The sequence below is a fragment of the Schizosaccharomyces cryophilus genome (assembly GCF_000004155.1).
Source record: "Schizosaccharomyces cryophilus OY26 unplaced genomic scaffold supercont4.2, whole genome shotgun sequence".
Classification (NCBI taxonomy): Eukaryota; Fungi; Ascomycota; class Schizosaccharomycetes; order Schizosaccharomycetales; family Schizosaccharomycetaceae; genus Schizosaccharomyces; species Schizosaccharomyces cryophilus.
In genome coordinates, this window is record NW_013185625.1 from 760,624 (window position 1) to 784,533 (window position 23,910).

The following is a 23,910-nucleotide window of genomic DNA, read 5'->3' on the forward strand; positions in this document are numbered from 1 at the left end:
AATCAAAAATACTTTGGAGTTTTTTTCCAAAAACTGCTGCGGATTGTTCAGATGGTTCGAATATTCCAGGATTGAGCGGGTGAATCATATTTAAATAGGAATCTGCTCTGGACCCATATTTTTCATGTACCAAAGCTATAATGTCCATAGGTTTTTCTGGGATATAGTCTTCGTCGATTTCCTTTCGGCTCATTTTTTCTTCCGCTTTTTCTTGATGCAATGAGGTAATTTCTTGGGATAAGGCATTTATTTGTTTACTGAATTCCTTTTGCATGCTGCGCATTTGCATCTCCATTTGGTTAGCGAAGTATCCACTCCCAGTGTTTTCGGGGTCTATTTGCATCCTATATTTATCTTATTTAAGTTTATTGCAATAATTTCCACTCTTGAGATTGGAAGATAATTTGTCACGTTAATAATTCTCACGGTTTATGAGAATAAAAATCAAGTGGAATTAATATCTTTACGATTGTAGAATTGTATACGTTAATTGGACTTAGTTCTACTGCGTATATAAATGGTATTAATGTCCAGGGATCTGGTTAACTAAATTGAAAGTAGGAAGACGATCTTATTTAGCCAGACCAGTCGAATCTTCCAATCTGAACAATTCCGACTGTAGATTCATAGTTTATATATCTTCACTGAGACAACTAACGTAATCTATCTCTTTGTAAAACAAACGTTCTTTTTCTATAAGACTTCCGTTCCGTAAGGCTGTCCGATTTGTTAAAATCGTATTTTCTTTGTATCGTTTACCAATTGTAATATCTCATCCTTTAGTCTTATTGCATTTGCTAATATTTAAAAATATGCTCTTATAGTAGTGTATTGTAATATATATAATATTACCAAGAAACCTATCGTGACATGACAATGACACTAATGTAATGAGAATCTTACAATAGGAAACAACTTTGCCTCCGTTACCCAAGCAGTAACATGCTACTTCGGTTGGACATAAGGGAAAGTAGAATAATCAGTAAAAAAACTAAAATTAACAGCAGTAATAGTATAAAAAAATTCTTAAAATTATACTTTATTGTATACTTTTCTCCATAATGTCAAGACGAATTTCTATTTTTTTTTCTTTTTTGTAACTGTATCTGTAGACTTCAATGGACATTGTTAGAAGAAAACAGGAAAAGCAACAATTTAGAGCAAAAGGATGGCTTCATCTAAAAAACTCCAGAGCAAACCCTTAATATTATCACTTAACGTTCATAACATCACAAACTATGTTCTTGAATTAAATCAAATCAAGGTATCAACTGGAAATATAAGTCTCAATACCGATTGTATACGGTTCATTAATCAGTTATGAATGTTTGTTTATTTGCTTAATTAGAAAAACTGTATACTACCTGAACGTTTTCTGACAAAACCTTCAGTTAGGAAGAATTTGCTGGTCGAGCTGATAAACTATTTTGCTGGTACATCTAATTAAAACCAGGCATAATTAGAACGTTACTAGAATTACACTGTAATAACTACATTCCAAAATTGTGTATCAGTCTATATTATAATAACAATTCGGGACTGATATACCCGATGACAAAACACTACTTTCGTACGTTCAAATTATATTAGGGAATTATTACTTCCATCAAGTATCAGCAAGAAGCTTTTATTTTATGCTCAATCAAAGACTTCAACTCTGCATTATACCATAACGTTACTTTGTAATTTTTTCATTTATTTGTTCGTTCTGCTAACTGTGCTCCCCAGTCCGTCGTCTATCATGTCAAATACTGAATGATTGGCCTAGTGTAATATATACCGGAAAGTACCAACCAGATCCCAATAGAATTACAGCGTAAGTCCATATATACGAGTGATAAAAAAAGCTCACTAACTCTTTCTGGAACGATGAATGGGGGCACTTATTGAATTCCTTTATTTGAACGAATGAGGACCCAATATACGTCCTGAAAGACAAACCGACTATAAAAAAGTAAAGGATCTGTCACTGAACATTTCCACGATGATGAAGTAGACAGGGTACTCTCACTGAGAATTTAACTTAGTAAATATCGCTGACTATACATAGCATATAATATGCTTTGTAGATGACCTTCTAACTAGTCCGCTAGTATTTAGAGGGAATTCCTATAGTAGAGGTAGGAGGAACTCAGTTCCTTAGTGAGTGCGTAACACATAAAATCACGCATACTGTTGTTGCCTTATGTTATATTTACAACCACGGCTTCTATTTTGAAAAGTCAAAAATTGAATGTCTATTTGGTGATTTACTTAAACCAAAAAATAAGCGAACAGAGACGCTAAACACAGTTCTTGAGAGTAGTTCATTTAATGTGCTTCCCTCAAAGACAAGACATTTAAAAAAGCAGAACTAACAATTCTCGAATCACTTGACACCTTTCAAGGTAAGTTAGCAATAACGCATTACATACTGTTTGTAAGCCAAGTCTTACTCCATTGACAGAATGCATTAAAAAGGTCATATGAGACAGACAGTAACCTTTCCTACGGGATAAATGCTTGTTTACATTAAGGGAGAAATAGTGGGAAGAAAACAGATAAGCCATGTATGGAGTCTTTTTCCTCTCTTTCATTTAATGCCTTAGCAATTACTGGATAAACTTAAGAAAATCTTGATGACTTTTCGATCGAAATCTAATCATGTCAATAAAATGCAAAGGAAGCGCTTTTTGTAAAGTCCTCAAATCAATTCGCTAATTGAAGAAAACGATTTGTTTTTGTTCTCTTCATAGTGTAAAGATAAGGCCGTCAAGATTTTTCAAGTCATCTGAATCTTGGCAATGGGAATGTAACTCCCTAGTTCTGGTCTGCGTATAATGGAACTTTGCATGCTTTGATTTAAAACTTGAAACATTATTTTGTAACAACTGGTAATTTCTGACGACTCTCAATCTTGTTTAATGTAACCATCGAAATTCGTATTCTACTCAATAACCAAGAACGCCAAACCGAGAAAAGTGTTTTCAGTATAATAGAAATAAACAATGATCAATCCATAAGCAAACCAAAGCTAGCCAAAGCTTTTCCAAGCAAAAATAATGACGGCCAACGAAAAATCTTGGAGACCTAGGTTTAGAACTCCACATAGCTCTTAATGCTATACTGAAGAGAGCGAATTATTCAATTTTTAGAATGGTTACTTCTTACGAGTTGAAGTTGCTTCTCCTACGACATATATATGATCGAAAATCATCGTGAATAAAGGAAAACAACATCTGTCGCTAAGTGCTCTAGTAACGGAAAAGGAAATAGAGACATGGAAAGTATAAACTGTTGTAAGAGACAATGCACCTCAATAAAGAACCCTTCTTTTATATACTAACGCCTGGCTTTGAGGTGATTCATTTCTTACTTTGTAAAACCATGTTTTTATATCATAAAAATTTAAGAATAAGAGCTTTTTAATCATCCTTTTCTGCTCTCTTGCAAAGTTTTGTTCTTCCAGTATGTTCCTACATTATGACAAGTTTGCCCTTCAAGGTCTGCTTTTTACCAACAACACCCAGGATGGTACAAATCAGTGAGGTGAAAGGAAATGGTCGTGAAAACCGGATTACTACTCATTCCCATATCAAAGGATTAGGATTAAAAGAAGATGGTACCTGCGAAGGCGTTGGTGGTGGATTTATTGGACAAGATAATGCTCGTGAGGTAGGAATACAATTTCGACTGTGAGTCCTTCTCTATTCGTAAATTAACTTATTTTTTAGGCTTGTGGTATCATTATAGATCTGATTAAGTCCAAAAAATTTGGCGGACGAGGTGTTTTATTTGCCGGCGGTGCTGGTACTGGTAAAACTGCATTGGGTTTGGCCATTGCTCAGGAATTGGGACCCAAAGTTCCTTTCTGTCCAATGGTAGGAAGTGAAGTGTATTCTAGTGAAATAAAAAAGACCGAAGCTCTTATGGAAAACTTTCGTCGTGCAATCGGACTCCGTGTTAAGGAGACCAAGGAGGTGTATGAAGGTGAAGTTACAGAACTAGTACCAGAAGAAGCCGAAAATCCTTTAGGTGGTTATGGAAAGACTATTTCGCATGTAATTTTGGGACTCAAAACTCATCGCGGCACCAAGCAACTAAAGCTTGACCCTAGCATCTATGAATCTTTGCAGAAGGAACAGGTCTCTACGGGAGATGTGATTTACATTGAAGCCAATACAGGTGCGGTCAAGCGCGTTGGTCGAAGCGATGCATATGCGACCGAATTTGATCTTGAAGCCGAAGAATACGTTCCTATGCCCAAGGGTGAGGTCCACAAACGTAAAGAAATTGTGCAAGATGTCACATTACACGACTTGGATATTGCCAATGCTCGTCCTCAAGGTGGCCAGGACATTATGTCCATGATGGGACAACTCATGAAACCAAAGAAGACGGAAATTACCGATAAGCTTCGTTCTGAGATCAACAAAGTGGTCAATAAATACATCGAACAAGGAATTGCAGAATTGATTCCTGGTGTTCTGTTTATTGATGAAGTCCACATGTTGGACATCGAATGCTTTACTTATTTAAACCAAGCCTTAGAAAGTACTATTTCTCCTATCGTCATTTTTGCATCCAACCGAGGCATGTGCACAATTCGTGGTACTAAAGACATTCAAGCACCTCATGGCATCCCTACCGATTTACTAGACCGTCTGTTGATTGTTCGTACGTTACCCTACACGGAAGAGCAGATTCGCTCCATTTTGGAAATTCGTGCCAAGGTTGAAAATATCAAACTCAGCGATGCTTGTCTTGACAAACTAGCAAAGGAAGGAGCCAAGTCTAGTTTACGCTATGTTATTCAACTATTGACCCCAGCTAGCATTATTGCAAACTTGCATAGTAGTGAAGAAATTACTGTGGAGCACATTGATGAGTGTTATGACTTGTTTTTGGATGGTCGTCGGTCAGCTCGCGTTTCTCAAACCTCTACAGGATTTCTGCAGTAAAACAGATTTCAAGGGTAGAGAAAAGAAAAATTCGGGATATAGGATTTGAGTGAGCATGGTCCTTCCTTTTGGCAATGTTGAGTAAATTATTAAGAATATACATCTTTTATATGCGTGTATAAAAAAACTAAAACCGTTGTGTTGGTAAGGAAAGGATCTTATTTTTTACTAAATGAACTTATTCTTACTAAATGAAATGGATGGGTATGTTCGAAGAAAACTTTAGTTAGAAATATATAATGCTCCTTTTCAATTGCAACCAAGCTGCGTCATTTTCTTTTCAAAAGTCTTGCGTTATTGTTGATTTTCTTCTTTTCTTTGATAGTTTCTTGTAATCGTCACTATATTTTACTTACTTCCATTCACTTTTGCTAGAAACGTAAATCAAGTCTCTAGTTTTTGCTAGACCATTTAATAAATTAAAAGAATTTATTCGAAAGTTATCTGTTCGAAACAAAACGCTTAAATTATCATTATCATCCAAGCATTAGCCCAAACGAGCATTTACTTCTACAAATTATTACTCAAAATGACATTCCTAACAGAATGATTTCACTTACAATAAGGTTCTCTATATTTAGAAGTGTTAATGGGCCTACAATAATTATATTGACGAAAATACCTTTGCCACAAGGCATGATGACGATAGGTAAATATAGTCTTTAATTTATATTTGAAATGAAACCAGAAACCATAAACCACTTTCAACAAGTATAAATCAGAATGAGTATGATCAATAAGATTATGAGGCCATACAATGCGTTCAAGAAGATACCTATGGAACTGAAACCACTAGGTATGTAATTAGCTATATAGCCTATAAAGAGTGAACAAGACTTACAACGATTTTCTATATATTAGTTCTTCTAATTGGAACGGCTGGATGTACAGCTATTTTTACCATGGGTTATAAATTGACTGCTGATCCAGAGGTAAGTAGAAACACCAAGGCCAAACAAAACGAAACGAATAAAGAACGAATTATACTAAGAATATCTGAATCAGATTCGCCGAAGACCCTCTTGGACAGAGCGAGAACAACATGGAGCAGATATAGTCTCTGGAAATCGTCAACTCGCAGCATAAGAATTATTGGAATATCCTTCCTATAACAGGATAATTTTTGCGAAACAAACTTTGATATTTATTTTTGTAACGATGAAAAACATAAATGTTTAATGAGATACGAATGATACTATGTAAACAGATATCTTTATTTAAGCTTTTGTTCCAAAATAAATGTCACCAAAGTCACCCAGTCCAGGAGTAATATAACTAAAACAATTGGATTAGTAAAGTATTCAAAAAAAGTCTTGTAAAGAACAAAACCAAGGATATTTGTCTGTAACCTATCAGAACCTAATCTTACCCTTTACTGTCAAGACCTTCATCTACGACAGCTGTGACAATCCGAATTTTTGGGAAACGCTGGTGTACATTGTAGAGGCCTTCCGGAGAAGCAATGACATTAAGAAAGATAATTTGCTCCTGCTTACAGCCCATGCCAATCAGAACGTCCATGGCACACATGGCAGAACCACCAGTAGCAAGCATTGGGTCTAGCAGCAAGACATAACGATCGGCAATATCCTCTGGAAGTTTTTTATAATGAAGGACGGGTTCTTGAGACTCTTCGTCCCGCTGAATTAAGATCTTGCCAATACGCACCGAACGACAGCAGTCGCGCAAACCTTGCTCCATACTTTCGCCGGCTCTCATAATGCTAACACCACAGATTCTTCCATCAAAAACTACACCATCAAACTTCACGTTTTGTGCAGTCGTCACTTGTGCCGGTGAAACTGGCAGATGATTGAGCCCTTCTTCCACGATTAAACGAATGATTCTATTAGCATAAAAGATAAATTCTGACTACGTATTTCGTTAGAAAAGTTCTCTTTCCAATCCAGTAGCTGAAATAAACGCAGGAAACCCCAATAAACCATGTAATAAAACCTGCTTTCTTTTCCATTCGCTTCATGAACTCCTTTCCTAAGAAGACTTTTTATTCAATTCTATGTACAAAAATTGTCTAGCGCTTCATCTTACGTATCATTTACAGCGTAATCATTCCCAGAGTAGGTGTCGCTGCTAAGTTCAGCGTCCAAATAAATACTTACACGAGGCTTCGTTCGATCACGAATGATCGTAAACAACCCTTTTAATTGATTTGTTTGATTCAAAACATAAACATTTTTATGATTGTCTGACGCCGACATTCTGGGTCTTGGTAGGATTCTTGTTTCCTTAGGAAAATAACCTGAAACAAATCAGAAGTCTTCGTTGCAATGCGTAAACAGAAATAACAAATCTGAAGGATTCTTTTATTTCGTATACCGGGTTATAACACACTCCTTATTTAAGCTCTGGGTGACTCTGGGAGAATTAACGAGCATAAGAAGGAGCGTGTATGAGAAAGAAATCAATAGAAATATTCCAATGGAACGTATTGTAAGTCCAAAAACTACATGTCAAGATTCAAAAAGTAGGCATAAGGAAGGGTCCTTGTATAGCGCAACTTTTAGAGTTTCACTCTTTGAAAGGTGTTCAAACGAGAGACCTTTCTTCAAGGTTGCCATATTTTATCCTTCCAGAATCCTTAATAACCTTCATCGCCGGAATAGTTACCTTCATTGTCTGCACGTACATCGGCAGAAGCGCCATTTCCATCTCCACCCTTATCATCTTGAGCTTGGTGGGCTACAGTGTCACAAGCATCAATCCAATCGCTGTACACATCAATGGGTGCGGAAAGAGCTAAAATGAAACGTTAGTATTTTCAATCTATCTTTCCCAACTCTCTCGTAGGTGATCAGAATAACATCCAAACTTATGCAGCTCCCATCGTTTGACGCCAAATTTCATCGCTTCTCAACACCATTTCTCTTTCATAAAAATAAATCTCCATAAATTCGCTCGAGTACTGGTGTTGGCTCTGTAATCAATATTTCTTACCTGTAATGATACATTGATGGCTTTGGCCACAAATCTTACAATGCAAGTTACCGACACCGGATTGCTTATCTCTAATCCATTATTAGTCCCTTGTAATTCTTTTTTAATCCATCGATTTACATACAAAGTGCAACTAACACTCTTTTCATGGTTGCAGAATAAACACGTAAACTTGAACCTATTAGCAGATGAGAATGGTTTTTATTATGTAAAAGCGTTTCTTACTGTCGTTTCTAAAGGAGCGGCCCTTCTCGTAGGGCGAATTCTTTTACTCGCCTTTCTTTTTCCCATATTTGATTTACCGCGTGTTTGTTTACGGTGGAAGTTTTATTAGTCTTACCAACCTTTTCGTATTTTGAGGGGGAAGGGTAGTGCAATTATGAGAGGTTATTCGAATCGTTAGAAGCAGCATGAATAGGATGTTGGACAATATGAGCAGAAGGTTTTATTTCTATTTTCAAGCTTCTATAAAATTGGAGAGCCACAAGTCTCTCTTTGACTAGCTCGGTTGGGATTCTAATTATATTCAAACATAAGTATACCCTTCCTCATTAAACTACAAAACGAGTCCATGGTGATATACAAGTATTTCCATAAATCAAGTACTTCAGTTTTTGTTTCATGTTCTTTAACTTATATTGTCTTGTCTGTCTTGATTTTCCTTACTTCTTTAGAAATTAAAAGTCGCATTTACAGTATCTTAACATACATGCATCATCCTATTTATTCAAATATCATCTAGCGTAAAGAGAAAGAAAAAAAAAACAAAACCAAAATTAAACATAAACCATAACTAGCCTTCAACTCCAGACATTATTTCGTTTTTATATCGATCCAAATTTACTGGAACATCTTAGAAAATGCCTTTTGTTGACGCTTCTTGTAATCTTGCTTTTGTTGACGAACTTCAGCAAGTTTCTTCGTGACACCGGCATCATTTCCAGCTTTTAACAAGAATCCTTCAGCTTCAGTATAATTCTTCAAAATGCTATGGGCGCATCCAAGGCGGTAGTAAGCCTTTTGTTTTTCTAATACACTAGAACCATCGGCATTAACAACAATATCGGAATTGCGGATAGCCTCCTTGGCATTATTTTGCTTCAAAGCAATAAGAGCCAAATTAAGATAAAGACTATACTTCAGACTGAAATATTCCTTCCAAAACTCATCAGGTTGCTGAGAGTCATCATTACGAACAGGGTGTTCAGCAAGATAACGCAAAGCCTTCTGCCATTTGGCAACAGCCAAATCCAGGTTTTGTTGAGCAAACTGAGTATTGCCAATTTTTTTCAAATCGGTAGCAATTTTAAAAATAGAAGTCTCGGATTTGTCTCCCTCATAGTCATCTGGGTATTCCTCAAGAGCATCACCTGTAACATCGGCTTGAGGGGGTTCAATCTGATCTTTGCTACAAGTACCGCACTCTTCAATGACAACTGGGACAACAGGGTCATCATTGTTAGTGTCCAAATTTTCGATAGCACGAACTGTAGACTTTCCACCAACAACGCGACCAAAGACTACATGTCGACCGTCCAAGTGGGGAGTAGAAACAGTAGTGATGAAGAATTGAGACCCATTAGTGTTCGGTCCTGCATTTGCCATCGACAACAAAAAGGGCTTATCGTGTTTTAATTCAAAGTTTTCATCTTCAAATTTTTCTCCATATATGCTTTCTCCACCAGTTCCATTACCACGCGTAAAGTCACCACCTTGAAGCATAAATTGCTTTATGACACGGTGAAAACGAGAGCCCTTATAAGTAAGCGTACGACCGTCTCTTTCAAACCCATCACAAAGCGAGGCAAAGTTTTTAGCAGTTTTCGGGACTACGTTTTCGAACAACTCAAAATAGACAGTTGGTTGGACCTTCTTGTCAATGCTAATTTTAAAGTAGGCAAATGTGCTCATTTTCGGAGAATTAACTTATTTTTCTTGTGTAAAAGTGATTCGTCTCTTTGTAATGTCTTCGATGCTGTATAAAGAATGAATTAATCAAATTCAAACGTTATTATTCCCTTGCTTTTGCAATTAAAATGCTTAATGAATTCAATAAATTGATTTCCTAAAGAACGGTTGCTTTGCCAACGAAATATATACAGTAGCTGGTTTTGAAATCGATTCTTCTAAGAAGCTTCTAGAAGTAGAGATGTCGAGGTCTATGCCAGAACTTCACTTTTGTTAGGTAAATGGGTTTTAGAAAAACATTAATTCCTTAGATATTGTTTAATTTGATGTTTTCTTCATCAAAAATTGGTAAAACACCTGAATATGTTAGCATCTGCTGTAAACAATGTTCACTTGAGAAAATTAAAAGAACTTTAGAAAACGGGTGCTTCAGATTTTTATAGTCTTTTATAAAAAAACTTAGATAGCTATAATGGACTTACCGATTTATCGATCGACATGTTGCTATTTTGTCGTAGTCGGCTCTTTCCCTCTTTCTGCTTGTTTAGCAATTTCTGCTTTCGAGTCCAATCTCCTCCATAGCATTTAGCAGTAACATTTTTCCGTAAAGCTGAGATGTTTTGTCGAGCTAGTACTTTGGTTTCCACGACAGCTTGAATAACTACCTCATACAGCTGTTTTGGCAATAGATCTCGCAACCTGTGGATCCATTCACGTCCTCTGTTCAGAGCTAAAGAACGATGAACAACTGTGCACAGTGCATCTACCGATTGGCCATTTACATGAACGGATAGCTTAACAATATCTGCTGGAGCATATCCAGCATCTTCGTAATCCAAAGTAGCATAACCACTAGTTTGACCCTTTAGTTTTCCAAAGAAGTCTTCTACTAAATGTGCTAGGGGAATTTGGTATTTGAGCATGCATCTTGATTCGGAAAGAAAAGTACAATCTGACTGAATACCCCGACAAGACTCGCATAATTTAATAACGTCTCCTAAATATTCAGAGGGGATAATGATGGTTGCTTCAACGATAGGTTCAAAAAATTCTTGGTTTTTCATCCGCCGGGAGGGAAACATGTTTGGATTAGATATAATTTCTTCTTTGCCATCCTGGTAACGGGTAAGATAAGGTACTGTTGGAGAGGTAATTAAAAGCTGTCGACCATATTCATCTTGAAGCCTCTCAACAAAGACGGAAAGATGTAGAGTTCCCAAGAATCCTAATCTCCATCCTACACCCAAAGCGGATGATGTTTCTTTTTCCACGTGGATGGCGCGATCATTTAGAGTTAATTGCTCAATGCAGTCATTTAGGCGCTCGAAATCAGAAGAGTCTGTTGGAAAGGCTCCAACGAAAACCATGGGCTTTGGTACTGAAAAGCCTGGTAGAGGCTCTACAGATTGCCCTACAGTAGTAAAGGTATCTCCAATAATAGCCTCGTCTATATTCTTCATGTTCGAGACAATGTATCCTACTTGTCCAGCCCGTAATTGACTTGTTTCTGTCATGTCAGGATACATAATTCCGACTTGCTGCACTTCATACTTTCTGCCTGTATTGACACTCATTAATTTTTGTCCCTTTTGCAAGGTACCATCCATAAGTCGGACTAAAGAAATTACTCCTTGATAGTTATTATACCAACAGTCAATCAATAGGCTTCGTAAAGGCTTCGATTTATCACCCTGTGGAGGAGGAAAGCGGTGGACAATTTCGGGTAGAATTTTTTCAACATTTTTTCCTGACTTAGAAGATATAAAGAGCGTATTAGATATATCCAGCTCAAATGTTTGCTCAATTTGGTCTAGGGTTCTCTCAACATCTGCCGTTGGCAGGTCGACTTTATTAAGAACCGGAAGAACCACAAGGTTTTGGGCAAAGGCCATGTAGAAATTAGAAAGCTATAATGATTTGTTAATACGAATGCCTATTAAATTTCACATTTTCCTGATAGACGTAATTTGGAAAGCCCGTCTGCTCAAAATATTTCTTCTTATAGACATACCGTTTGAGCCTGAATGCCCTGGGATGCATCTACAAGTAAAATACATCCTTCGCAAGCCGCTAGACTATGCATCACTTCTTCACGAAAATCAACATGGCCCGGTGTGTCAATCAGGTTTAACAAGTAAGGCTTATTCTCGTAGTAATAGATCATGCTACAAGTTTGAGCTTTCACAGTGATTCCTCTTCTCCTCTCAACAGCTAATTTATCCAAAAATTGATTCTTGGCATTGTTCTTATCAATAACGCCGGTGAGTTTCAATAGACAGTCGCTTAAAGTCGACTTTCCATGATCGATATGTGCAATAACAGCCCAGTTTCGAATTTGTTCTTTTGGAATGCTTTCTAGTACAGATAAGGCTGCTTTGCTGTCTCTCAACTTCTCTGGTTTACCAAACACTGGCGTGCCGGACAAGGAGCGTTTACCTGGAGAAAATAAAAGAGATGTAGGTTTAAGAAAGGCCCCTTTTGGAAGAAAACGGAAACGAGGGATCATCTATCCATAGACTGTTGGGTATAGTTTGAAAGAGGTTTCCGGTTATGAATTTTGGATTGGATACATCCGTCAGTCCTAGGAGAACTCAAGTATGTAGTTTAAAAAAATTAGGTTGCTAAAAGATGAAATGAACATTTGGTAACTTCTTTTTTATTTTATGTCAGAATCGAGTTGTCAACAAGTTCCTTAACTAAATGCCAAGTGGAATGGGATTCTTATATACATTGTTGATGATGAAGAAGCAAAGATAATTATTGTTTATAACTTTCAAGATATTCAATCTCGCCGTCAAGTTTGCTTTCGTCCAGAAGACGAACTGGTCTGAAATTACTCTTTTAATAATTAGCCTTTCTTTTCACGAGCAAACGATCTTTTATTTTAGAAAAAAATACTCTATTTTCTGAACAGGCTTTTCCCTTTAATTCCCTCGTCATTATATGAATTTGGTTTCTGAAGGAACAGGTATGAAAGATGGTATTCTCGAGACGAACAGAGGAATGCTAGAAGGATGAGGTTTCCGTTTTAAAAAACTGACAATTCTAACAACTTATAAGCTCTTACGAAGGAAATATTGATGGTTTTTTGTTTGGATTTACGTCTTGATGGATTCACAAAACTTTTACATTCTTTTTGTACATATCTGAGGCTGAACGTAAGATACTAGCAACTAGGGCCAAAAAATGCTGAACCATAAAGAACCTTCAGATCTCAAATTTGGACGACATTTGACATTATGTTTCCTCTTACGTGAGAGCTGTGTCGCTCTTTTTATCCTGTTTTGCTTGAGTCGACTGCGACCCGTCTTGACCTGCTTCTTACGATTCCTATCATTAATTCTATATTTAGTCAATTCATTATTCCATCTTATATATACAAAATTAATGCTTTTATTGTTTATGTGTGTTACTTGATAGGTTTGTTACCTGGAAAGGCGTCTGGTTTTTTTAGACAATGAACTTAGAGGATGCTAGCAAAAGCGTTCCGCTTACCAACAATAGTAGCATTTTCAACTTAAACCTTCAAATAAAGTCTACTTGGTTTTTCTTCGCGTATTTTTTATTCATTCTGACAATATGTCTGCGCGAAAATTACAAGGTACGAGGCAAAGAAGCAATACTTGCTTGCTGTGATCGAATACTGACAAATTGGTATAGTGGAAATTGAAAAAACGTTTAAGAAAGTGACGGATGGGGTAATTTGCAAATTGAGTGAATTTTGAAGTGATATTGACCATGAAAGATTATCGTTTTTGACGAAGTGTACGAAAAACTGAATGCTAGCGCAAGTGCCTCTCAGAAGGAGAAACTAGAGGGCGATTTAAAAACGCAGATCAAAAAGTTACAACGGTTACGTGATCAGATCAAGACATGGGCTAGCAGCAATGATATTAAAGACAAAAAGGCTTTAATAGAGAATCGTCGATTGATTGAAGCGGTATGTTTTCCAAGATCTCTTTCCTAATTTTGTCTTGTCTAATGAGAGAGATTGTGAATGAGAGCGAGCGAAATTGTGATGGTTCATGTGCTAATTCACAAACTTGTTATAGAAAATGGAAGAGTTCAAAGCCGTGGAACGAGAAATGAAAATTAAGGCATTTAGTAAAGAAGGACTGAGTATCGCCTTAAAAATGGATCCCAAAGAAAAGGAAAAGCATGATACGATTCAGTGGATTTCGAGTGCAGTGGAAGAATTAGAGCGTCAGGTAGAACTGTTAGAAGCAGAAACAGAAAGCTTGCGTGCGACATTTAAGCGAGGAAAACGGGATCTTTCTAAGCAATCTCATCTTTCCGAACTAGAATCGCGCATTGAAACTCACAGATGGCATCAAGAAAGACTCGAGTTAATAATGCGACGCTTAGAAAACTCTCAGATATCTCCTGAAACGATTAACAATATTCAAGACGATATTATGTATTATGTCGAATCCAGTCAAGACGCTGATTTCGCTGAGGACATGAACATTTATGATGACCTTGATTTGGACGATTCTTCGGGAATATATGATGCAGAGAGGTCCGCAAACTCTTCTTCCCCAACATCTGACGACTATTCAGATAAAGAGGATGAAAATGTACCCGTCGTTGATTCACCGCCTCCAGATGAATCTTCACCGAAGGATGTTCTGTCAACACCACCGTCCGCGGCCTCTGTGCCCCAAGCACATGGAGACTTGAAAGAACCGGACTTATCTTCTTCACCCAAAGAAAACCAGCAAATCGAGATCGATGGCTCTAGTAAACCACAACCGCAAAATAGTACACCATCTTTTGCAAAGGCTGCTGCTGTGGCTGCTCCTAGTAATCCGGTCAGTTCTGTTAATTCGGCTTCGATTATCCAAAATAAGCAAGCTGCTTCCCCTAGGATTTCTAATGCTTCTGCTCCAAAGGAAAAGAAATATGCCTTTGCTGCTGCTGCCGCTGCCGCTGCTGCTGCTACTTCATCGAAGGATTCGCTTCCTGCTCGAAATGACACCCCTGCTTCTCCAAAAGTGGGATCCAATATTATCCATTCTAGATCGGACACTCCAGGTCATTCTTCGTCACCAAGGCCTCAAGAATCAAACCCAGTTGTTCAGTCCGAACTTACAGAACAAGATACTAAAACAGGTAATGATGGTATCACAGCAGAGGAGAGTTTATCCCCGCCCCCTGAGTATATTCAAGATTTAGTGGGAGCATTGGATGCCTCAAAAGTTCGACTTCACTACCCCATGGATAGAGAAAAGCTGACTGAGGCACTCAATATTAGCTGCGTATACGTTCCTGATGCAGTCGACGCAGCAAAACCAAAATTTTACGTCCCTAAAGATCCTTATCCAGTACCTCATTATTATCCACAGCAGCCTCTTCCCTTGTTTGATTCTCCGGAAATGATGGAAGTCGTAGATCCAGACACACTGTTTTACATGTTTTATTATCTACCTGGCACATATCAACAGTATCTCGCTGGACGGGAGCTTAAGAAGCAGAGTTGGCGTTTCCACAAGAAATATACAACGTGGTTTCAGAGACATGAGGAACCCAAAATGATCACAGACGAATATGAGAGTGGAACTTACAGGTACTTTGATTTTGAGGGTGATTGGGTGCAGAGAAAAAAGGCTGATTTCCATTTCATGTATGAATATCTCGAAGACGATGAGGATTGGAGTCGGTGAACGTATTTATTCTCAAGTGTTACGAACATAAATAAATTCTTTGGGCATAATTGTGTTTGTACAATTTGTACCCGTTCATTCCTACAGGGTAATTTAGATAATTATAAGTAATATATAGCATTGCAGCAGACTAGTACTTTCCGTTATTACATGAATTGTTCTGTAAAAAATATGGTTTACTTTCAAAAGTAGCTATTATCGAATAAAAATAGAGCAAAAAAGTATAACATTGGTTTTATAGTAAGCTTATGTTTCTAGTAATATGTTAGTATTGAGTCAGTCTTCAAAAGGAGACAAAAAAGAAGCATAGAAAGAAATCAGGAACACCATGCGTATATTGACGTTCTGCAAAAGTATCATCAATTCTTACTTTTCCATTGAAAAGAAAAGCAAGATGAGACGGGTGCCAGCATATTGTTCATCATATTTCGATGCATCTTAATCATTGAAAATAACTTACCATTTTAAATAAAATCTAAAGCCCGGTAAAGAATGTGTCATACGATAATGACCCATACGCCATCACTGCTTGACAATGTCAACAGACGTACGGGTAAAGTGAGTATGATTATCATCTTTCTTTGCACTGCATGAAGGAAACAAGTCCATAAACCGTGAACAGTTTCTGATTAATAGTGCAATATATAATTTCAAAATCTAAATCCAAAAAAATGCATGTTTCACGTTTTCTCCTTAACTGCGTAAGAAAAGCTACCTTCCACAAAAGACACAAATAGAAGTATATATTTTTTTATTCATAACTCGTATACATTATAATATACATTCGAAAAGTGAATCTAAAGAAAAAGCTTCGTTGTTCACATTGGTACTTGCTATGTTTACGTGTCGAGTTTTTGCCCTATTATAGTCTCGAAAAAGGCAGTCACATATATCATTCCGTGGTCCCGCATGTAGCTATAACGACGTATAACGGAGTACACTGGTAAACAATACTAGAGCAATCCATAGCATTCTGAATAGGTTTCTTCAAGATTATGCAGTAATTCATCCTTTTGTTCTTCATTTAACTGATCGGTTGGTTCCATATGATTAATAAAAATAAGCCATTGGACTAATTTACTCCTGCCAGACACTTGCTTATTGAGCATCTCTGTAAGGTCATCCATGCAAATGACTAATTCTGAAAGCAGAGGATGCAATTGATCTTTTGCGACAAAATTTAAACGAATTGCATCCAAAGTAGTAATAAAATTCTGTACAAGCTCGGCGATAGATTTTGCTGTAGAAACAGCAGGGGTTGTCAAGGGTGCAGAGGCTATAGTTGGTTCTCGGTCGGAAGGAGATTCAGTGGATGCCGCAACTTGTTCTCTAGTGTTGGAAAGATGATTCGGAGTGTTGGATGGAGTTTTGTTAGTTGGAGCAATCTCGGAATGCTCTTGAATTCGCTTCATGGCCCTCGGACATTGTAATTGATATTTTGACAAGAAGTCTTCCAAAGAAACAAATAGGCTCGATACAGTCTCGTCCTTCAAGCAAGAATCCCACTGCTGGAGAAGCACGTTAGAGGTAGACTCAAAGGTATCTGGGGAGATGGCATCCTTGGTAAACACTTTCTCTAGATTCTCTAATGCAACAACAATACTATAAAGAGATGCAAAATCTTCTCGGATTTGTTGATCCATACGTGGCTCTTCTGAGGTATCATCCTGGTCTTTTTCTAAAAGACCAATGTCATAGTAGTCAGTCATTATAGGATTGTTTCAGAGGTAAGCACCATAGAAAGACAATATAAAAGAATAAAGGACAAGTTTCGAAACCAGTTAAGAGCCAAAAAACCCCATATAAAGTGAAATATGGTGTTTCCAAAGTTTGATGAGGAAGGTCGGTGAAGTGGAAAGTAAAAGAAAGAGCTTTAAATGAAACTAATGATGAGGATTCAAGCAACCCTTTCTCGAAACACTTTTCACTTAATGTTGTTTGGAGAACATTTGCTGTGCATGATATACAATTAACTTTATGCACCCTGCTTCAGCTTTAACGCCGAGTCTTTTGTTGGAAAGATCCATTTCTCTCTACCATGATAATGTCAACTTCTTTATTTTGTTTATTTGTACTTGTAATATCTTTCATCGAGGATATCGACGAATATGCCATAATACGTCTTGATGGATTGACGAAGTAATGATATTGTTCAATTCTTCTGATTTTTTCTCTTGTCGATTATTTATTTCATAAATATCTTCTGTCATTCTCTAAAACTTTCTATCCTAGTTTTTTTTTTTTTTTCTAATATTGTTTCCTTTATTATTGTTTTCTTTGTTATGTAAACAAACCAAAAATACCGTAATCTGATATAGCGCATAAACCCACATAACAATCAACAATGAACCAACGTTATTTTCCCACTTGTTAATTCTGACGTTTCGAAACATCTTGCCAAAACCAAACACCAATTTTGGAGAAGTTATCATTGAACGCGTCTTATTTTTTAAATTATGAGCCAAAATAGTAAAGCCTTTGAAAATGCTCGTAGACCTTTCCGTACAAAGAACCTGATTACGGCATTGGGATTGGGTGGACTCGCTCTCGGCACGTTTGCATATTCTGTCTACAAAGTCCATCAAGATACACTTGATGATGTCGTAATGACCCCAGAAGTTTACGAGAGAATTGAACGCGAACGTAGACAGTCTCAAGAACTGCAAAACCAGAGTTCTATGAAAAATCCTCCAAATTGAGGTGACATTGTTACCTTGCACAAACGTCGCAAAATACCTGAAAGCGACGCTGGCGAACGCGTTTTTTTGGAAATTAGCTGAAAACAACGTTAAGACATCGAAAAGTTCAAAGACTACACTTTAAAACAAAAATACGAAAAAGCTCCTATTTTCTTGACCAGCATTCCTTTTTTCTTCAGTGTTTTAACCATGACGACAACTCGGTCAATGCCCTTGAATATTTACTTTTCTTCTATAAACAATGCGGTTTCCCGCTCGAATAGCATGGCGTTGGCAAAATTTCTTTCTGTTCCATGGGGAAAAGAGCTTGGCGAAATCCTAAATTTTGACATTCCGGGAACCTATTCTTCTGATGACATTTTAGGACTTACGGTACAGCGATCCATTATCCTTCGAAGTTGGGAAGATTCTGTTTTTCTCCACTTAAAAGTATTGCTTGCATTATGTCGCGATCGAGATCCAGTCACTGCATTTCGTCTTCAAGTTGATCTCGCCCAAAACATATTCCGTGAGTTCTCTTCAGGTAATTGCACTGGCGTTCATTTACCAGTGCTTTTTATCGTTTGCAAAGATTTGCGTTTTCTTGCTATTCATGCACAGAATACCATGTCTATTCGCAATCAGCAGATGCAACTCATTTCCAGTGACCCTGAACAGGAAAATGCACACCTCGAGCTAGCTACACGACTGCTTAACCGAGCCTTTACGATTTGCATAAATGATCGAGCTCCATTAGCCATTTCACGTAAATGGGGCGCTTACTATATCATGGGCTTACTATTTAAGTTGTATTTGCGCTTGGACTGTGTCCATTTGACCAATAATGTTCTACGAGCAATGAAGGTGGTCGAACTGCCAGACATTTCTCTGTTTCCCAAATCTCACATTGTCATTTTTCGATATTACCTTGGTATCGTAGCCTTTTTAAACCAAAGCTACAAGAACGCTTCTTCAGAATTAGAAACTGCATTTTCCTTATGCCACAAGCACTACAACCGTAATTTAGAATTAATTCTTTCCTACTGGATCCCTACTCGAATTTTGGTTTACCATCAACTTCCCAGTCCGAAATTTTTGTTTAAATATCCATATCTAAAAGATATATATGTTCCTTTATGTCATGCCATTAAGAAAGGAAACCTCGGAGCTTTCGGCCAATGCTTAAAGAAAAATGAGTCTTTATTAGCCAAGACAAAGACGTACTTGACCTTGGAAGGGACCAGAGAATTATGCTTGCGAAATTTATTTCGCAAAACATGGATCATCCTTGATAAATCTACTCGGCTTCCCACCTCCGTGTTTCAAACCGCTCTAAAAGTGGCAGGGTCTGATTTTGATTTACTACATGTAGAGGCTATTTTAGCAAACATGGTTAGTAAAGGCTATGTGCGTGGCTACATTTCTCGCGACCGTATGACCGTTGTCTTGTCTGCGAAAGATCCATTTCCGAAAAGAACAACAATAATCTAGTCTCCTTCTTTTGATTATGACGTTTAATGACCGTATAATTCGTAGATAATTAAATATATCAAGTTTTTGAACCCGATTTTTAATAGTAGATTTTAACATTGTATTTTTATTAGTATAGTTGATTTCCAAATTCCGTAAAACATTATTAACCCTAATATAATGGTACCCAAATCCTTTTTCACTTTACCTCTAAATGAAAACAAACAACCTATTCTTTCATCTAAACAATATCCTTTCACTCTATTTTTCATCTAACGGCTTTGCCAATAGGCGTACTTCGCCAGTCAAGCTCCTGCTCAAAAGCAATTACTTGTGAGTGGTCTTTTTGAGTAAACTCAATATTTAACCGTTTCTGTTGAATAAACGAATATGTTTCCACCAATTTCTCCACGAACTGAGAAATACTATTTTCAGAAGGATAACGAGAAATAAAAGTTCGAAATTGAGAAATGGCAGGAACGGCTAGTTCAGGAAACGCTATCGAATTAGAAAAAGTTGCAAAGTATTCCGTCATCACCGAAAGGTATACTTTTCTAAGATTCTTTCGATACGTTTGGGAAGCTAGGCATTCCTTGGGAATATGCAAAGTCGTTAAGACGTCGAAATTATACGCCGAATCCTTCTCACGGGTTAAGTTACGACTCTTTTTTAAGAAGAAAGGAGCCATTTCAACAAAATGTGAAGATAAAGGAATATAGAGATGACTGCTTCGACAAATTCTAACTAATGAAGAAAGAAGACGCAACCTCATAGGATAATATTGTTCTGAAGGGATGAGTCTCATAGTGTCTAAAATTAGATTAATTAACTGAGGAGAAATCTCTTTGCAAATAGTTTGTAAATCTTCCCATAAAAGACAGATTACCTCAGACCAAAATTGTAGGGACAAAGTGAATTGCCAATTGTAGATTAGTTTGTGGGCATCCACATTATCAGCTTGTTTTAAACAATTCTGCAAATGAGTGTTCAGTTGATGAGTGTAACTTAAGAATATCTTTTTGCAAGTATCGTGACTCAAGGATAATAGTTCAATAAGAAACAATTGCATTTCCTCAACAGTATCTAAGTTTCCACTCTGAGCAGGTGAAGATTTGAAGAAGGATATAAGTTGAACATAAAAGTATTGAAATGTTGACACTATCAATGAAGGAGTAGTGTTGCAAATATGATTTATAATCATCTGAATTAGTTCGCGAGAATCAGGATAAGAAATAAAAATTCGACAGGCTTTTGAGATAAAACTTGATGAAAACGAAGAAAAGCTCTTGATATGCAAAATAACTTCCTTGACTGACGACAAAATTTGTAGATCGCCTCGAGAAGATAAAACTTCATCTAACAAGAGGCTGGCAAAGCTCATACGACAATCTTGTAAGAAGCTAGAGCGTTGATTAAAGTCCATGTCTGTGAGTTCCTTCTTCAAATCCTGAGGCAAATGTGAAAGAAGAGAAACAGGTTGTTCAGTACCAGACAACTTTTGACAGAATGCTATGGCTGCTTCTAACTCTTTCGTTGAGTACTTTGACAAACTATTTTCAGTCTCCTGAGCTTTATCATTGCCTGACGGCGTAGACTCTTGCTTCTTTACTAAATCTCCATCTTTACGTAAGGTTGCTTTCGATGGGTCCAACTTGGCGTAAAAATCAGAAATATCCTCCTTTTGAAATTTTTTTTCAGGATCTTCTGGTACAGTCTTTTTCTCTTGAGCCGTTAGAGACTTTTTTTTTTTAGATTCATGGTTTCTTTTCTCTTTCGCTAATCCTCTCCTTCGTTCTAAGGTGTCCTTCAAATGATTCTTATTGAATTTCTTCGTAGCTTTGCTTGCTTTTCCCATTATACGAGAATGTGATTCCAAATCAACGTTTGGAACAATTAAGTAGTGAAAAAGTAGTTCAAGTTGGTTTCTTCCAACTCTCAAAAGGAGTAACGAAAGAGGTAACATTGAAACACAGGATTAAGTACAGGAGAAATTAGAAAAATTTTTAGTAAGCAATATTTTGATAGTATATGCATACACAATCTGAATAACATTAGACGTTAGTAGTTTTAGGGCTTAAGGGAGATTTGAATCTTAGACTCGCAACTCAACAATGCGTGGAATAATCTTTATCGTAAACGTAAAAAAGAGAGACATTTTAAATAAAATCGATGAAGAAACACCAATGAAATAATCAATCTGAAGGGGATGTAAGCGATCTGATTGACTGATAATTCATCCAAATATCGTTTAGCTATATGAGTATCTCGTTCTCGTCCCCTGCCATATTCGTGCATGTAGGCCATATTCCAAAGGGCCATTCCTGTAGCACCTCCTTTTTCAGAAGCAATCTCGTAGTATTTGTATGCTTTTTCATAATCCTTTTGCACGCCAATGCCATAGTAAAAATAATCGCCAAGTTTCAGAATTGCGTCTGCATCTCCTTGGGCAGCAGCTCGTGCATAAAATTCGTAAGCGAAGTCATCTGAAAGGCTTTCTTCCCCTGATATTTCAGGATAAAGGTATCGTTTCAGTGAATTGATTAAGTATTTGTTACCATCCACGAGATATGCCGCATTGGTCTCAGCAATTGAGTAACCCATCTGAGCAGAATACAAGTAATACATAAGGCTGTTTTCCGAACAATCATAATCTGCTTCTCTCATCGCTAAATTCATCGTGGAAGACGAGGAACGAACAGCTTCCACAAACTCTTTATACAGCAAAGCAGCTTTTCGCTTAGAAACAGGAGTCCCGATTCCATTAAAATAACAATCAGCTAATAACTTAGATGCTAATAAAACATTTTCCTTGTTTGCTAAGGTTAGGTAATGAACAGCGCTGTCAAAATCCTCGTATTCCATAGATAAAACTCCAAGGAAAGTGAGTGCATACCCATTTTTCATATCAGCGGCCTTTTTCATATAACTTAATCCCTTTTCAACGTCTCTCTCACTTTCATTTAATAGCCCATGATAAAATAAGTATCCCATCCCGTACAGCGAATTTGAGTCGTTATGAAAGATTCCGCGTTTGAGCCAGTGGGTAGCATTTTTCACGTTTTCTCTCTTAGAGTCTCCAAATACCTGTGCAAGACCTATGTAACCTGCAGACTTTGAGACCAAGTCAACAACATTTTCGGACGTCACGTGAACCGAACTCTCGCTCAAAGAAGATAAACCGCGAAACACTTTTGCAAAAATTGCTTCAGCTAAGGTATGGTTTCGCTGAAACGAATACATCCCATGAAGACGTAGCTTTCCAACCTCAAAAAGGATTCCAAGGTCCCATTCCTCCGGAGGATTCAAAATTTCTCGGTAATAATGCCGGATGGATTGAAAAGCACGACTAACAGGCGAAAAAGCATAAGCTGAAGCGGGTCCATAAACGCCTGTGCCATCGTCACCGGCAGAATTGTAATCGAGTATTTCAGGCCAAAGGTATCGGGAAGATGCCAAGAGAGATTTTGGGCCCTCTTTAGTAAGATCATCAGCGATGAGCTTGTAATGCTTTGCAGCCAACAAATAAGACCTTTCTGTATGCATACCAGTGAAATGATGATATGCAAGAAATTGATGTGCGTCAAGGGATCCCTGCTTTGCAGCAGCTTCCCAATACAGCCGAGATAAAGCAGGATCATAAGAAACCGTGTTGTAATAGCTCACGGAATGATAAAACCCAAGCATTAGGTTGCCAACAACACTTCCATTCGTTTTCTGTAAATGATCATAATAAGTATGGGCCATTTGAAAGTCTGGCTCAAAGCTATATATGCCAAAAAACATTATATTTGCAAGCAGAAGCATAGCATCTGTGCTATTTTCCTGAGCCGCAGATTTTAAAAGATTCGTAGCATATAACTTTGCTTCAATTGAGCTCGACTCATCCTCTAAGTTATTTCTTGCTTTTTTAATACGATCCGAAATGGATAAATTGAACTCTTCGCTAAATGGGCCATCTTGATTTGAAGGTCCAGTTGAGTTTACGAAGAAAAGCTCTGTTACATCCTGAGCATTACTTGAATGAGAGCAAAGTAATACGGATAAAATAAACAAGAAAATTATAGGCCTTGAAGGAATCATTTTTCGACAGCCCGAAAAATACCGAAGTATGGCAAAAACGATGTTTGTCAATTAAGTGCTTTAAGCTCCCAAATTGAGAGGAGAAAAAGCGTATAAAATGAACTTGCAAAGAATAATAATAACAAGAAAATAACCAACTCTAAGCGTGAAGTATACTAAGAAATTCAAATAGGACGGCAGTTCCAACACCCAAAGCGTTTATCTACAGTATAATTG

At 37.3% G+C, this 23,910-nt stretch overlaps 13 protein-coding genes across 13 annotated transcripts; 5 read left to right on the top strand and 8 right to left on the bottom strand.

Annotated features, from left to right (window-relative positions):
- The first annotated feature begins 3,495 nt into the window (after positions 1 to 3,495).
- Positions 3,496 to 5,383, top strand: SPOG_01878 (AAA family ATPase Rvb1). Its single transcript, XM_013166984.1, has 2 exons — positions 3,496 to 3,654; positions 3,714 to 5,383. Exons 1-2 carry the CDS (start codon positions 3,511 to 3,513, stop codon positions 4,938 to 4,940), a joined length of 1,371 nt encoding a protein of 456 aa, XP_013022438.1. The 5' UTR covers positions 3,496 to 3,510; the 3' UTR covers positions 4,941 to 5,383.
- Positions 5,384 to 5,562: 179 nt separating this feature from the next.
- Positions 5,563 to 6,199, top strand: SPOG_01879 (uncharacterized protein). Its single transcript, XM_013166985.1, has 3 exons — positions 5,563 to 5,736; positions 5,802 to 5,872; positions 5,946 to 6,199. The coding sequence occupies exons 1-3, from the start codon at positions 5,664 to 5,666 to the stop codon at positions 6,024 to 6,026; spliced, it is 225 nt and encodes a 74-aa protein (XP_013022439.1). The 5' UTR covers positions 5,563 to 5,663; the 3' UTR covers positions 6,027 to 6,199.
- SPOG_01880 (uracil phosphoribosyltransferase) lies at positions 6,158 to 7,159 on the bottom strand (the record flags this gene model as incomplete). Its single annotated transcript, XM_013166986.1, has 3 exons — positions 6,158 to 6,215; positions 6,310 to 6,786; positions 6,990 to 7,159. The coding sequence occupies 3 exons, from the start codon at positions 7,157 to 7,159 to the stop codon at positions 6,158 to 6,160; spliced, it is 705 nt and encodes a 234-aa protein (XP_013022440.1).
- Positions 7,160 to 7,539: 380 nt separating this feature from the next.
- On the bottom strand, positions 7,540 to 8,186 carry SPOG_01881 (Elf1 family transcription elongation factor; the record flags this gene model as incomplete). Its single annotated transcript, XM_013166987.1, has 4 exons — positions 7,540 to 7,697; positions 7,896 to 7,966; positions 8,020 to 8,036; positions 8,121 to 8,186. 4 exons carry the CDS (start codon positions 8,184 to 8,186, stop codon positions 7,540 to 7,542), a joined length of 312 nt encoding a protein of 103 aa, XP_013022441.1.
- Positions 8,187 to 8,610: 424 nt separating this feature from the next.
- SPOG_01882 (cyclophilin family peptidyl-prolyl cis-trans isomerase Wis2) lies at positions 8,611 to 10,036 on the bottom strand. Its single transcript, XM_013166988.1, has one exon. The coding sequence runs from the start codon at positions 9,804 to 9,806 to the stop codon at positions 8,736 to 8,738; it is 1,071 nt and encodes a 356-aa protein (XP_013022442.1). The 5' UTR covers positions 9,807 to 10,036; the 3' UTR covers positions 8,611 to 8,735.
- Positions 9,964 to 12,384, bottom strand: SPOG_01883 (GTPase). Its single transcript, XM_013166989.1, has 3 exons — positions 11,815 to 12,384; positions 10,286 to 11,710; positions 9,964 to 10,160 (listed from the first exon to the last, which is right to left on the bottom strand). The coding sequence occupies exons 1-3, from the start codon at positions 12,307 to 12,309 to the stop codon at positions 10,122 to 10,124; spliced, it is 1,959 nt and encodes a 652-aa protein (XP_013022443.1). The 5' UTR covers positions 12,310 to 12,384; the 3' UTR covers positions 9,964 to 10,121.
- An 855-nt stretch (positions 12,385 to 13,239) lies between these two features.
- Positions 13,240 to 15,612, top strand: SPOG_01884 (CCR4-Not complex subunit Not3/5). Its single transcript, XM_013166990.1, has 4 exons — positions 13,240 to 13,404; positions 13,464 to 13,501; positions 13,549 to 13,743; positions 13,856 to 15,612. Exons 1-4 carry the CDS (start codon positions 13,383 to 13,385, stop codon positions 15,464 to 15,466), a joined length of 1,866 nt encoding a protein of 621 aa, XP_013022444.1. The 5' UTR covers positions 13,240 to 13,382; the 3' UTR covers positions 15,467 to 15,612.
- An 807-nt stretch (positions 15,613 to 16,419) lies between these two features.
- On the bottom strand, positions 16,420 to 17,175 carry SPOG_01885 (ESCRT I complex subunit Vps28; the record flags this gene model as incomplete). The annotated part of the gene is made up of 1 exon (XM_013166991.1): positions 16,420 to 17,175. The coding sequence occupies one exon, from the start codon at positions 17,173 to 17,175 to the stop codon at positions 16,420 to 16,422; it is 756 nt and encodes a 251-aa protein (XP_013022445.1).
- Positions 17,176 to 17,553: 378 nt separating this feature from the next.
- Positions 17,554 to 17,859, bottom strand: SPOG_01886 (uncharacterized protein; the record flags this gene model as incomplete). Its single annotated transcript, XM_013166992.1, has 2 exons — positions 17,554 to 17,679; positions 17,770 to 17,859. The coding sequence occupies 2 exons, from the start codon at positions 17,857 to 17,859 to the stop codon at positions 17,554 to 17,556; spliced, it is 216 nt and encodes a 71-aa protein (XP_013022446.1).
- Positions 17,860 to 17,922: 63 nt separating this feature from the next.
- SPOG_01887 (uncharacterized protein) lies at positions 17,923 to 18,165 on the top strand (the record flags this gene model as incomplete). Its single annotated transcript, XM_013166993.1, has 1 exon — positions 17,923 to 18,165. The coding sequence occupies one exon, from the start codon at positions 17,923 to 17,925 to the stop codon at positions 18,163 to 18,165; it is 243 nt and encodes an 80-aa protein (XP_013022447.1).
- A 264-nt stretch (positions 18,166 to 18,429) lies between these two features.
- Positions 18,430 to 19,635, top strand: SPOG_01888 (COP9 signalosome complex subunit 12; the record flags this gene model as incomplete). The annotated part of the gene is made up of 2 exons (XM_013166994.1): positions 18,430 to 18,688; positions 18,737 to 19,635. 2 exons carry the CDS (start codon positions 18,430 to 18,432, stop codon positions 19,633 to 19,635), a joined length of 1,158 nt encoding a protein of 385 aa, XP_013022448.1.
- Positions 19,636 to 19,882: 247 nt separating this feature from the next.
- Positions 19,883 to 21,469, bottom strand: SPOG_01889 (Noc2p-Noc3p complex subunit Noc2 family protein; the record flags this gene model as incomplete). Its single annotated transcript, XM_013166995.1, has 2 exons — positions 19,883 to 21,292; positions 21,326 to 21,469. 2 exons carry the CDS (start codon positions 21,467 to 21,469, stop codon positions 19,883 to 19,885), a joined length of 1,554 nt encoding a protein of 517 aa, XP_013022449.1.
- Positions 21,470 to 21,741: 272 nt separating this feature from the next.
- On the bottom strand, positions 21,742 to 23,694 carry SPOG_01890 (uncharacterized protein; the record flags this gene model as incomplete). Its single annotated transcript, XM_013166996.1, has 1 exon — positions 21,742 to 23,694. The coding sequence occupies one exon, from the start codon at positions 23,692 to 23,694 to the stop codon at positions 21,742 to 21,744; it is 1,953 nt and encodes a 650-aa protein (XP_013022450.1).
- Between the last annotated feature and the right edge of the window lie 216 nt (positions 23,695 to 23,910).

Bases quoted from the DNA above. Each gene is read 5' to 3' on its own strand.
- SPOG_01882 (XM_013166988.1), bottom strand. From the start codon at position 9,806: ATGAGCACATTTGCCTACTTTAAAATTAGCATTGACAAGAAGGTCCAA.
- SPOG_01878 (XM_013166984.1), top strand. From the start codon at position 3,511: ATGGTACAAATCAGTGAGGTGAAAGGAAATGGTCGTGAAAACCGGATT. The intron at 3,655-3,713 runs GTAGGAATACAA...CTTATTTTTTAG, and splicing joins GACAAGATAATGCTCGTGAG to GCTTGTGGTATCATTATAGA.
- SPOG_01879 (XM_013166985.1), top strand. From the start codon at position 5,664: ATGAGTATGATCAATAAGATTATGAGGCCATACAATGCGTTCAAGAAG. The intron at 5,737-5,801 runs GTATGTAATTAG...TCTATATATTAG, and splicing joins TATGGAACTGAAACCACTAG to TTCTTCTAATTGGAACGGCT. The intron at 5,873-5,945 runs GTAAGTAGAAAC...TATCTGAATCAG, and splicing joins AATTGACTGCTGATCCAGAG to ATTCGCCGAAGACCCTCTTG.
- SPOG_01884 (XM_013166990.1), top strand. From the start codon at position 13,383: ATGTCTGCGCGAAAATTACAAG. The intron at 13,405-13,463 runs GTACGAGGCAAA...AAATTGGTATAG, and splicing joins GTCTGCGCGAAAATTACAAG to TGGAAATTGAAAAAACGTTT. The intron at 13,502-13,548 runs GTAATTTGCAAA...TGACCATGAAAG, and splicing joins TTAAGAAAGTGACGGATGGG to ATTATCGTTTTTGACGAAGT.
- SPOG_01883 (XM_013166989.1), bottom strand. From the start codon at position 12,309: ATGATCCCTCGTTTCCGTTTTCTTCCAAAAGGGGCCTTTCTTAAACCT. The intron at 11,711-11,814 runs GTATGTCTATAA...AAATCATTATAG, and splicing joins AGGGCATTCAGGCTCAAACG to CTTTCTAATTTCTACATGGC. The intron at 10,161-10,285 runs GTAAGTCCATTA...TAACATATTCAG, and splicing joins ACATGTCGATCGATAAATCG to GTGTTTTACCAATTTTTGAT.